We start from the raw sequence: 13,667 nt of genomic DNA on the forward strand, positions 1-13,667 counted from the left end.
TCTATGTGTTTTCCTAGACACATAAAACAAGGAAATCACTGGATTAATTCTCATTTCATTTTTGAATTTAACTGAAACTTTAAAATATATATTTTAATTTTTATTTTGTGTTTACTAGGCATTTTAGCTAGTTTTGACCTTTGTTAGAATTTTTCAGGATTGTAAATTAAAGAAATGTAATTATTGTACTTCCGGTAGATTTATAGCAAATTAATTTTTGCTTTTTCCCTTATTTATTACTAGAGATAATCTTCAGTGTATTCCAAGCTTTCCTTAAAACTTGACACATATTACTTTGCTTTCTTCTTTTTAAAATTTTTCTTCTCTCCAGCTATTTTTCACTGTTTTATCATCAGTTATGCTCATATCTTGAAAAACTGCTTTTTTAAAAGTTACTGAATGAGCCCTTTTGTTTTTTATTTTCTCACCAGAGAATGTTATGTTAAATCCTTCATATGATATTGAAAAATCTGAAATGAAACGCAATTGAGCCCTGAAATTTCCATAGAGACCAGCATTGATTGTTGGAGGAAGATCTGAACCAGTCAGGCGTGCCAGTGGTTGGGTAAAACTGCCATTCTCTGTGATCAGTAAGTAGTCATGATGGTCTTCCAAATGAAAAGTGTGGAAGTTGAACTGCACACCTATTAAGAAAAATAGAAACACTGAATTTACAGGTAGATCAGTAAAACACAGAGAGTTACTGTCAAACTAACTATTAGCCAGGACTTTACTTATAATTAAATTTTCTGAAAATGAGAGGCATTGCTATAAAATATTCCAAATATATATTATTCTTTTTGTGTGTGTTTTTCCTTCAGGTTCATTATAAGAGATATAATGAGTCATGTCTTGGAAACTGCTTGAAAATACAATTTAAAAATCAATGCCTGAAAAAAAATTACCTGGTTTTCTGAAAATTTCAAGAGAAATACATATCTTTTGTTTATAATAGAGGTGCAATTTCCTGGCAAATACTGCGCATGCCTCCATTTTCTTCTCCAATCCCTTCGACCAACATAAAAGCAATGCTTAATATTATAGCACTTAACTTCCAGATATGCTTGTTTATTTTAGAAGAGAAATATAAAACAGGCATAGGGAATGCTATCTGTTAGATGAATGTAATTATTCTCCATTTATTTATTTGTCACACATTTCAACCTGTGCATATAATATGCAAAAAATGTATATATAAGTGTTCAGGTCAATAGTTTTCACAAATCGGACACCTTTGTAAATAGTATCCAAATCAATAGCCACAATAATACCAACACCCAGAGCCTTCTTTATAAAACTTTTCTGTCATTTCAGTTTTCCAGAAGTAACCACTCACTTAACTTCTAATAGCACAAACTAATGTTGCTGTTTTGTATATATATTTTGTAGTTTATAGATTGGAATCATATATACTCTTTTGGATCTGACTTCTTTTACTCAGCATTAAGTATGTGAAATTTCTCAATATCATTGTGCATAGCTGGGGGTGGTTCATTTTTGGTGATGTATAGTATGGCATTCCACCTTGTGAATATACCACATCTATTTACCTGTTCAACTGTTGATGGTCACTTAAGTCGTTTGCGTTTTACCACAAATGTAGATGGTACAGCCATGAACATTTATCTTTTGTGAACATATGTGCTTTTTTCTGTTGGGTATGTATCTAGGAATGGAATTACTGAATGATGGGAGTAATAATATGTGTTCTGCTTTAACAAATACTGTTTTACAAAGTGGCCATGCTGATTTACATCTCCGTAGACAACATGGTTGCTCCGTATCTTCTCCAATACTTGAAAATCTGGGGCTTTTTAATTTGTTCCATTCTAGTGAGTATATAGTGGACTCCTTGTGGTATCACGTTAGTATTTAATTACACTGTCAAGAACACATGTAAAAGACTAATGACTTCACACAAACACACACACTCAAATACACACAACACACTGTGTATAAGGAGCCATCTGAAATAAAAAATGGCTACCACAGGGATCCTTCCCTTGAGGTGCTTTATTTTTTTGTACCTCACCTAAAAAATTACCAAAGTATTTGCTAAGAAAATTCCAAAATATCAGAGTATGAAAAGTAACATTTTTTATTCATTTACATTTTAGTTCCAAATGTTGGAAATTCTTAAGAGTCTCCATTGTTTTAAAAAAAAGTGATGAAATTGGAAACCATCATTCTCAGTAAACTATCGCAAGAACAAAAAAACCAAACACCGCATATTCTCACTCATAGGTGGGAATTGAACAATGAGATCACATGGACACAGGAAGGGGAATATCATACTCTGGGGACTGTGGTGGGGAGGGGGGAGGGGGGAGGGATAGCATTGGGAGATATACCTAATGCTAGATGACGAGTTAGTGGGTGCAGCGCACCAGCATGGCACGTGTATACATATGTAACTAACCTGCACAATGTGCACATGTACCCTAAAACTTAAAGTATAATTAAAAAAAAAAGAAAGAAAAAAAAAGAAAATAAACAATATTGCTACTCTTCAAAAAAAAAAAAAAAGAATTATTAAAATCTATTAAAATTGTCTTATTCACTTCAAAAAAAAAAAAAAAAAAAGAGGGGACAGAAAATGAGACCAAAACAAATGATTGAAAACACAAACATTAACACAACAAGGTTATCACTGCATAATGAATCAGAGATTTCATATTTGAGAAATATTTGAAATATATAAGGTACTATTTTCAAATTATTTTTCAAAATGCAAGTTTTGGTGTTTTTTTTTTTTCTCCTCTCTATAATTGGCAGCAATACAAGAGCCCTTTTAGAGGGGGTCTAAAAATTAAGTCAGTTTTTCAAATCTTCTATAGTATAAAATCAGTATTGATACTAGACAGATGAAAGGAAAATGGGATTTTGACATAGTAAAGAGAAGATGCTTTGCTGTCCAGATTAGCTCCTGCAAAATAATGTAAGGGTAGAAAGTTCAGATAAATCAGTCTTATTTCTGCTATAAAGCTAAGAAAAAAATAGTTAGACAATAGGAGAGTAGATTGAAAAAAGAGAAATAAATCATCATGTATACTATATTATTTTTATTTTTTAAGAAAAATGTGCTTGTTCTGAAATACATAGAATGAATTATTTTAGAATTTCATTAATTAATTATTGGTGCCAACAAAGCCACTGTTAAGTATTATTTACCTTTCTGAGCCCTACTTTCTCCATCTTTAAAATGGGGTTCTAATAGAGTTGTTTTGCAATTTAAATAAGGTAACAGGTAAATGACTTCGCACAGTGACTGGCACAGAAAGTGTTATTGCTATTGATCAATTTCCCAAAATGAGAGCTAATGTTTTTCCTGTTATTTAGCCCTGGCCAGCCGCTTTATAAAAAGAAGCTGCTGTTCATCAAGTCATGGATTAAATGGTAATATTTGCTTTCTTTCACTACCGCAAAACAACTTAAGACCTTCAAAGTTGTGCCAAAGGTCAATTAATCCAAATAAGAAAATGATCCTGAGAAACTACTATATTCTAGTCATTATAGAATATAAATATTTAGAAGACTGTAAGTAACTCATGGCCTATTTGAGGAAAAAGGTACATGAACCAAAATTTTAATCATTCTGCCAAACTGGTTAATACAAGTCAATATAGGAGCATAGAAATAGAGGTAACTAATTTGTCAAAGGGGTGCGTAGAGGGGTATAAAAATGACCTTCAAATGTAATGACAATCCAGGTCTGGTGGCTCACACCTGTAATCCCAGCACTTTGGGAGGCCTAGACGGGTGGATTGCTTGAATCCAGAAGTTTGAGATCAGCTTGGGAAACATGGTGGAATCCCAACTCTACGAAAAAATACAAAACTTAGCTGAGTGTGGTGGCATACACCTGTAGTCCCACCTACTCGGGAGGCTGAGGTGGGAGGGTCACCTGAGCCCAGGAAGACTGAGGATGCAGTGAGCCAGGATCAGCCTGGGTGACAGGGTGAGAACCCATCTCAGGAAAAACATAAAAATAAAAACAAACAAACAAAAAACCCCAAAGCAATAACCTCCTAAATCAAAAAGGCAATGACTTTCAAAAGTGAGAAGTTTGTGATGGTGAGGACCTAGTATAGACATTTCGGAAAGAAGGGGATTAGACAGGAAAAGACACCCAATTCTAATAAGGCAGGGAGAAAAAGTCAGTGGTTTCAATATTGTAATTACTTCTAGTAAGAATGCTAATTCAAGATGCCCAATAAAGGTAATTTATGTTATATATATATATATATATATATATATATATATATATATCTGTATGACTTGTACTTAAAGTCAAAATAGCGTTAATATCTAGGTTTTAGTTATAGTCATGCCACCAGCTATTACCTAAAGGGTGCCATTTGACTTTTTTTTTTCTAATATGTAAAGTAATAGGTGTGGACTATGCTTTATTTAAGGACAGTCCAAATTCTAAAAGTCTAAGGGTTTTTTTCTGATGTACATTTTTTTCTCTAGGTTTCCCGTAACTATTTATAATTAGCATCCTGACTTCTACAACGTGTTTAAGGAAAATCTCTCATGGTGTCCTTGTAAATAAGGAGCAATGTAGGCTGAATGATACTGTCGTTAACTGAGTTTGAAACTACTGAACAATTGTATGTGTTCAAACACCTTGACTTAATGTTTAATGGTGAAGAGATTACAGATGGTACATATACATTTTATTATTTCTTAAATATTTAAATATTTAGATTTATCCTTGTTAAGATTCTTATAAACCCTTAAAATACTAATGATCATAGTTATATAAGAACATCTGACTACATAATGTAAATGTAAATGAAATGTAAATCACTTCAAAATGATCTCATAGGAACTCTGAATCAAAATCAATATGATAAAGCATAACAGGGATACATATAAAAGCTTGCACTGAAGATAGAAAAAAAGCAATTGCATAATTATAGAATTTTAAGAGTTGAATTTATCTGTATTTTAAGTACCAGTAATCTAAAAAGATGATTTAGATTACTACAAACTTCTTATCAATTAGTATTATAACATGGCAGCAAAAAAGTTAATTAACACAAATACTGTCTTCTTCAATGAAAATAATTTTAGTGTTACACTGTGCCATGATGTGTTCAGTTTTAGAAAACCACATTTTAAAGAGATAAGCTGGAATGCATCCAGAGGAAGTTGATTAGAGTGGTGATGAACATGAAAATATTATCTTATGATGAATTAAAGAAACTAGGAGTGTTTAGTCTGGGAAGAAAAGACTTGGAATCATGATCTAGGGATAGAGGACATGAAAAACATGGTAGTCTCAGAATGGTGAGTTGATGTGTTTGAGGAGCTTTTGATTGGAGCAAGGATTAGGCTGCCTTTTTTGGTATAGCTCCAGAGAGCAGAACAGGGATAACAGCTGCAGAATAATTTTTAAACAATCAAATATGGAAAAAATGAGGAAGTTGTCCCAAGGAGTGCAGTCCTTATCAACAGAAATATCCATAACAGGCCAGTTTATCATGTTTCTGAAACACCATATGGAGAAGCTAGTTTTCTGAGTAAGAGGTTAGACTATATTACCTTGAATATTTCTCCCAACTTTGAAATTTTTCTTCATGTAACTTTTGCTACACTTTGGAAGAGTTGTACTTCAGACAAACTTAGTTGGCTCTTAAAAGAAAGGCATCTACGTCCACATCTCTTGCCATGTAAATACAGATTTAATTAACACTTGCAACCTGTGAAGATGCAAAACTTTAAGTGTTAATTAAACCTCTATTTACATAGCAAGCAGTATGTAGCCCTCCACTCCCTTCTATAATATCAGGGAGCTTATTTTAAACTCTATTAATCTATTGCACACTGGGATAATGGGACACTTTGGTTAACTTCCAGCAAAGAGTCTTCTATTAATAAAGATTGACAAAAATCACAGTTTACAAAGTCTTCTACCTCATTCCTGCTATTCAGTACCAGAATACTCATTTTAACAACGCTTTTTTTCTCAGTAATATTTAATTCGTTGTAGAAATTTAACCAAACTAGTCCTGACATAATTCTCACTTCCTGATAAAATATATATGTAATTTAATCAAAGGCAAACTTTATTTCTGAAAACACAAATTTAAATGTATTAAACACAAGCTTTTAGTTTTAATGGTGACATCTTCTCATTGCTAAAAGTATTTTGTTTTGATTTTTTTCTTTTTTTAGATTTTCTATATTAAAATCAATAAATATATTTTAATAGTAAAATTCAATAACATAATACATCAACAGAGCTAAAAAAAAAGTACTTTTCAAAATCAGATTTTAAAATGAATAAACTAGCTCCTTTAGAAGATCAACCCATGGAGATTTTCAAGTAAATAACTTTAATATATTTTTTGTTTTCATATATTAGAATGGTCATTTTACCATTCATAAGTTGTTACCTTGATAAATTACACTGTATCTTGATAAATTTGAAATACATACTTATACACTTCTAATTATAAGCAATATTTGCAAAAGTGGATGGTAAATTAAACATGAGTAATTGTTTAGCAGTCCCTCTTATTAAGCAGTAAGAAAATGAATTATTAATCATGCAAAATTGTTTGTTATAGATTCCTATAGGGATGCATGTCATTCTTTACAGATTCCTTTCAAAACAGTGAAGTAGGTTGTAAAAGTTTTATGAGTGGTTGAATCTCATGAATGAACCATGTTTAATACTACAGAGCCTTTTACTTATTTGTTTATTTGTAAAAGGACATTTATTAACATCTACCTTATGCAGAGTGCAATTTTACACTCTATGTGAGACATATCTATAGCTCTGTACTAAAGAATCTGAGACACAGATATTTATAGAATGGCTATAAATTTATATAGAGAATATAATTGTTACAAACAAAAACAGAAACATTTATAAACAAGTATATATAAACACATACTAGTTGCTTTAAAAATTGGCTTAGCATATCAGAGCATCTCATATTCCCCTTTGAACTCCTGAAATCCATTTCTTAACACTATGCCAGAAACTAAAGCCCTCTTGTTTGAGGTTTTCCTGTTACAAAAATTTCAAATGACACTAGTTTATTATATCAAAAGTAAACAAATCTCTCATAGCACCAGCCTGGTAAAAACATGAGCACAATATAATACTATAGAAGAGTAAATATAATTTTTGTGGCAATTATTTAAATTGAAATGTGTTTTAGCATATTGTAGTACTGATCTGTTTTTGCTCATGCAAAATAACATGTAAAGGAAAGTGAAATAAGAATAGACTCAATGAAAATTCAGAAGATAGTCCAATTATTATTTCATGAGGCAAATTACCTTTTCCATGGGTTACATCAACAGTCCATGTACAATTCAGAGAATTTGGATAAAATTCCGGGTAACCAGGTGATAAGATTGTTCCACTAGGCCCTCTAACATCTCCTCCACATAATGCTGAAATACAAAGAAATAGATCCATGTGATCAGCAGTGAGAGAGACAGAGGGTGAACAAATCTCTTATCTCCTCTCCTGAATTGAGCAGTCGCATTATCTTTGCTTATGCTACCTCCTAGTAATAACAGGTGTGCATGCAGCACTAGAGAAGAAAAGGGTACTCAGTAGCATCTGAGAATTAGTGCAGTCCCCAAGAGAACATGGCTCAACTTTCCAAATTTGAATTTGAAGTATGTGCTAATACATTTCTAATTATAAGCAGTATTTGCATAAATTGGTGGTAAATTAAACATGAGTAATTAATTGTTTAACAGTCGCTCTTATTAAGCACTAAGAAAATGAATTGTTAACTGTATAAAACTGTTTGATATAGATTCCTAAAGGGATATGTGTCATTCTTTATAGGATTCCTTTCAAAACTATGAAGTGAGTTGTAAAAGTTTTTAAGGCTGCTTCTGGGTTTCTTTATTTTTCTAGGAAATATTATGAACAAAAACGAGTTTTGTAAGTAATTATTCTAAGATAGTAAAAATAAGCTATCTGAGGTCAAAAAATTAATATTTGATTTGATATTCATTTCTTTGAGAACAAATCATAGTTTACAAGGTCTTCTATATATTCAACAGCTATCAGTGCTTATGGTATGCCAGGCAATTCTATCAAAATTGAAAGCTGGAGGAAGCAAAAAAATATTGCTTAGTAAGCATTTTTATTCTAGTGTGAGCAGAGAATTTGTTGACTCCTTATTCACTTTCACTTGGAAAGGCCAACTCTTAGACACAGCCAAGGGCAGTAAGAATCATGAATGCCACATGTACCCTTGTCTAATTTGATCCTTGCCCACTTTCTTAGCACACTAGAAAAGTGAGTTTTGGTTTTGTCTCTTCCAAAAACACCTAACACTATAACATGATATGAATTTGTATGATGAATGAAATGTCTACTGAGTTAAAACCTACAGTCTCTATTTCAAAGGACTATGTGTCATGCAGCTAGAATAAAATTTCTCAATGAACACAAGCATGAAAATTAAGGGAGTTAAATTAATTTAAAATACACAAAAAGGTAACAAAAAAGAGAGATGCAAACTTTCAGAAAGGACACCAGACATGTGCTCCTGAGCATGCACATTTATGTGTGTTTGTATATCTGTGTGTTTGTGTGTGTGTATATCTGTGTGTTTGTGTGTGTATTTACAAGAAGTTGAGAGAAAGTTTTTCCGTATATCAGTATTCTTTCAAATAAAGACACTTTGTCAAGTATCCTACTTCTTGAGAAGTTTCTTGGGAATTTTTTTGTCTGTAAGCTGTACCTATATACATATGTAGAAGGGGAAACTTAAAGGGACATTCTGCAGGTAAATGCATAAATCTATGTAACACATAAACACATTTAAAAATTTAGGAGGAATGGTCAACAACTAATATAACAAACATTCATACTATTACTTTGACTAGAATCAGATGGGAAAATATAGAATATATTTTTATAACAAAGTGAAGATTTCTGTTATTTGAAAATAATTATCATTGGATGAAGACACTGAAGAGAATGGACTTAAAGATGGAATTCATAGTAAATAGTGAAGAAAGAATGTAATTTAAGCTTTTTTTGTAAGATGAAACTAAAAACATGAAGACATAAATTTTATTTTATATCTAATAAAACAGGATAAAATTACAATGATTCTTATCAGAAACAAGAGCAAACTGTTTCGAACTTAAAACGTAGCTGGCACTATTCTGCAGATTTTATTTATGTTAACTCAGCCCCCACAACAACCTTTTGAGAAAAATGCTGTAATTATTCGGTTTACAGATGAGAAAGCAAGCAAGTATAGAAATAACTCAAACAGTCTAGTTCCAGGGTCTATGATCTCAGGCAGATTCTTGAATTGTGTGGATGTTTTTTCCACATTAAGAGTACTATTTTAGCAAGCTATGATGTTCTTTACTCATGTTTGATTTTGTAGCACTTCCCTCACAAATGATGAATATATAAAAAAATTCAAGGGCATCCTTTATTTTCTCAGAGATTCATTTAATCCTGTCATTTTCAAATCACTTTTTTTTTTTTTTTTTTGAGATGGAATCTCGCCTTGTCCCCCAGGGCTGGGGTGCAGTGGTCTATCTCGGCTCCCTGCAAGCTCCGCCTCCCGGGTTCACGCCATTCTCCTGCCTCAGCCCCTCCACCGCAGTAGCTGGGACTATTGGCGCTCGTCACCACGCCCGGCTAATTTTTTTGTATTTTTGGTAGAGACGGGTTTCACTGTGTTAGCCAGGATGGTCTCGATCTCCTGATCTCATGATCCGCCCGCCTCTGCCTCCCAAAGTGCTGGGATTACAGGCGTAAGCCACCACACCAGGCCTTCAAATCACTTTTTTAATGCACCTAACACCTATTGTGTCAGTATCCTTGTCTATGTTCTTTAATTGATCTATCTCTTCCGAATTCTCATTTGCCAGTAGCTTTGTATGTGACTGAAATAATTCTCCATCATCATCATCAGCCTCATCATTTTCATCAACCTAATGACATTTTTCATTTTTCTAAATGAGATTATTTTACATTGCCAATGTTTTAAGTTGCGTTTGTTTTATATTGTCAGCTGCAAGTGGTGATCATAATAGCACTTATCTATAGAGTTACTTGGAAGAGAAAATGACTTAAAATACATAAGGCACCTGTAGCAGTATCAGCATGTGGTAAAAACTCAATAAATATTAGTCATCACTATTATTACCACCATACTACATTGTCTGGTTTGCTTTGTAAATCAGCTAATCATGGGATATAAAGACATCACAAAAGCTGATGTATGTTAGAGTGAAGCACACTGTACACAAGCATTAGGCAACCTAGGTCAATCAAGTTTACATTCTTGGAGCAGGGCAAGAAATTCTGTTTGTCTGTTTCTCCCTTGTTACCTCAGGAGATCTGGACTAGTTACCGCTGGGGCAAAAGTTTCTATTAAAGGAAAGGTCTGATCAAATCTGTTCACTAGGTGATACAATAGTTGAGTTCAGTTCGAGTCAACAGAAAAAAATTATTATTAAGTACCTGCTTTATACACAGCTTAGACATTTTTTAAATAAACATAATTCAGTCCTTGTCCAGTTGCACTCAACATGAAATAAAAATACAAAAGAGGAGGCCAGGTTATAATAGAGGTTAAAAGTAACGTGATCTGATCTTTTAAAATAAAGATGCATTGTAAGAATGCAGGACAGAAACATCACTGAAAAGGATGGATTTCTCAAGGTTAAGGACATTGAATTCCATGATTAGTCATTTGAGCTTTCATTTCTAAGCAATAAAAAGCCATTAAGAATTTTGGATATGGAATATAACATGAAATAACCTTAGTGAGAAACATGGGGTTGGATGGAAAAATGATGAGGGCCTGTGCTGCTCCTGGGAAAACTGGATATATTTGCTTTTATTATTAATAAAAGTTAAGCGTGTTGATGCGCTTGCCATTACTTTTTATCTTCCTGGTTCTTATAATATTGCCTCCATACCTTTCTTTCGTGGTGAATGCTCCTCATTCAGGCCAACCTTGTAGCTTTATTAGGGTCTGGCAAACATAGGACTTTTAAACCACCATGGTCTGTCTCAACCACAGAGATAGATGAGCACATGACCAAGACAAAGTCAATCATAATGGGCCCTTCTCCTTCACTAGAGTTACTAGTTTAGATATGGATGAATTGAATACCTTCCCTGGGATTTTTCTAATTAGAGTGACAGGGAAGAGCTCTCCTTCCTCTCTGAAACTGAAGATACAGGGCTATCAACTTCCATCTGCCTGAGAGTGTATACACTACTGTCAATTCCTCATACGGAAAAAGCCTGTCTGCAGCGTAAGAGAATTATGTGAATACACAAAGAAAAGTCTAAGTGTAAGATGGAGAAGTTCTTAAAAAGTTTTGAATTTATGCTTCTTATTAGCAATGAGAGTTATCCCACCTTGCCTTTTCTACTAGTTGAACAGTTGAACAGCTTCTGCTTTTATTTTTAAATACCAGTTAGAGTTGGGTTTCTGTCACTTACAATCACAAATTAAAGGAAGATGTTTTGATGAGTTGTTTAAATCTTCATATAAAAACAAATTAGCTTAAAACTGTTTAAAAAATGATGGCACTGACAGTACTTGAAAATTTAATCATAAAATGACAAATGGTATCTTCCACTTCAAGAAATAGTAAGTGTAGAATTTGAAAATAGTACTGTAAATAGAAATTAAAACCCATAGTTAAATAATATATGGATTTACATTGAGTGTGCTTTTTGACAAGCAAGCATGCAAGCACTTCCCAATCTTAGGAGAAGCAGTTTCCTCCACTGGATTTCATATGTGTTTCCTGAAAAATGAAGCACTTCTGACTTATTCTCATAGAAACAAAGAAGCAGTAAGGAACACTGGTATGCTATTTATTATAACTAGGAACTTGACACAACAGGGTAGTCTGAGTAAACTACCATAGTGCTGTGTAGCTGGTTAGAATTTTTGTAGACAGGCTGGCCTTCTATTTGAACTGGGACATGTTGCCATTCAAGGCAGGAAACAAATGCTGCATTTTTTTCAGGACTTTCTTCTCATACAAATTTGGCATTTTCAAGGCTGTTTTGAAAAGGTCCACAGCATGTTCTTAAAATAGTTACACAGGTGAGTTTTAAATATATATGCATATATAAACAGGGTAGATACACAGATAGTATCTTTAGGCATGGAGTAAGTTTGGCTGATTAGCAATAGTCTTTATTTCATGAATGGTTTGATAACATAAATTTGCCAGAAATCAAAAGAACTTTCAAAAAACCTAAAAGATTTATAATTATGTTAAACCCCATATAAAAAACTACATTGATTTTTCTGTTTATAAATCAGCATATTTTGCATGTCAAATGAGTTATTACCATCACAGGTTGGAAGTGGATGACTCCACCAGTGGTTTTTTTCGCATAGAAGGGGCTCTTCATGACTCAACCTGTATCCTGAATCACAACTAAATGAAACAGTAGAGCCAATGGAGAAATCATGACCATAGCGACGGCCATGTACAGGTATGCCAGGGTCCAAACAAGAATACGTGTTCACTGTAACACCTGGAAAACAAAGGGAAGAAAATAAAGAGTAAGCTTGGTGGGATTTGGAGTTGCTGAAAATAATTCCTAGTTCTTCAAACAATTACAAGCAATGATTTTTACAAATAAAGGTACTCGTACTTCATTTTTAAAATCAGCAATTTATTTAATAAATTTGTTTTCTCATTTCCTACCAGTAAGGATCAAATTCAGGTCATTTAATTACATAAGAACTTGATGAAAATGTATAACTATCTGTAAAACTTCGTATTGTTATAAATTTTGTGTATATATACACATATATCACAATAATCATAGCAATAGTCAACATTTCTTGAACTTATTATATTCCAAGCACCATTCTAAATATTATACAAAATTTTCTCATTTAATTACTAAAGGAAAAAGAAGAAGAGTAGAGGCATTTTGCAAGGTATGAAAGTATGAACACCAGAACCGTTCTAAGTATAACCAATTAGCACATTTCCTCTGGTGGTTAACTGTTGTTGTTATCAATAGTCTCTAGTACACTTCAGTGTCTCCTGATATCTTCCTTGCAATTTACAATCCCTAGCTGAGATCATACCATGACAATGTTTTTCCTTTAATAAGATATGGCTTCTCAACCTCGGCACTGTTGACATTTTGGACTGGATACTTCTGTGTTGTGGGTGTCCTGTGCATTGGAGTACTTTTAGAAACATTCCTGGCCCCCACCTGTTCGATGCCAGTAGCACTTCTCCAATCATGACAATAACAAATATCTCCAGATACTGCTACACATTTCTTGGGGTGCAACAATGCCCTCAGTTGAGAACCACTGGTACAAACTATAACAAGTAATTATTTTTTTCTTCCTATATAGGATATTTAAACAATGAATAACTACTATTTCTATATTCCAAAACTAGTCGTTAACATTTTTAAGACTGTATAATTATATTAAATCATATTTATATGAGAAAATATTTATTTGTATTAGCTACCCAATTCAAAAATGAAGCTAAACAAAATGGTACAAAATAGAAGTTTAATTTTAAAGACGGAAATTGTACATTTTAAGTGTATTTATCAAGCATATTCGTTTCATCTAAATGGTGTTATTTTAATGAGAAACTAAAATACAATAGAGACAATTTTATCTTCAACACATCTACTTTTA

General features: G+C 32.9%; 1 protein-coding gene across 8 annotated transcripts in view; it reads right to left on the reverse strand.

Annotated features, from left to right (window-relative positions):
- CSMD3 (CUB and Sushi multiple domains 3) overlaps positions 1-13,667 on the reverse strand; it is a 1,209,558-nt gene that overhangs the window by 406,355 nt on the left and 789,536 nt on the right. For all 8 annotated transcript variants that reach the window (XM_054656949.2, XM_016959787.4, XM_016959790.4 and 5 more), the window contains 3 exons: positions 12,338-12,526; positions 7,300-7,416; positions 429-644 (listed from right to left, as the gene is read on the reverse strand). In XM_054656949.2, coding sequence (XP_054512924.1) covers positions 429-644; positions 7,300-7,416; positions 12,338-12,526 — 522 coding nt within the window. The remainder of the gene's footprint in view (positions 1-428; positions 645-7,299; positions 7,417-12,337; positions 12,527-13,667) is intronic.

Source organism: Pan troglodytes, chromosome 7 (assembly GCF_028858775.2).
Source record: "Pan troglodytes isolate AG18354 chromosome 7, NHGRI_mPanTro3-v2.0_pri, whole genome shotgun sequence".
Lineage (NCBI taxonomy): Eukaryota > Metazoa > Chordata > Mammalia > Primates > Hominidae > Pan > Pan troglodytes.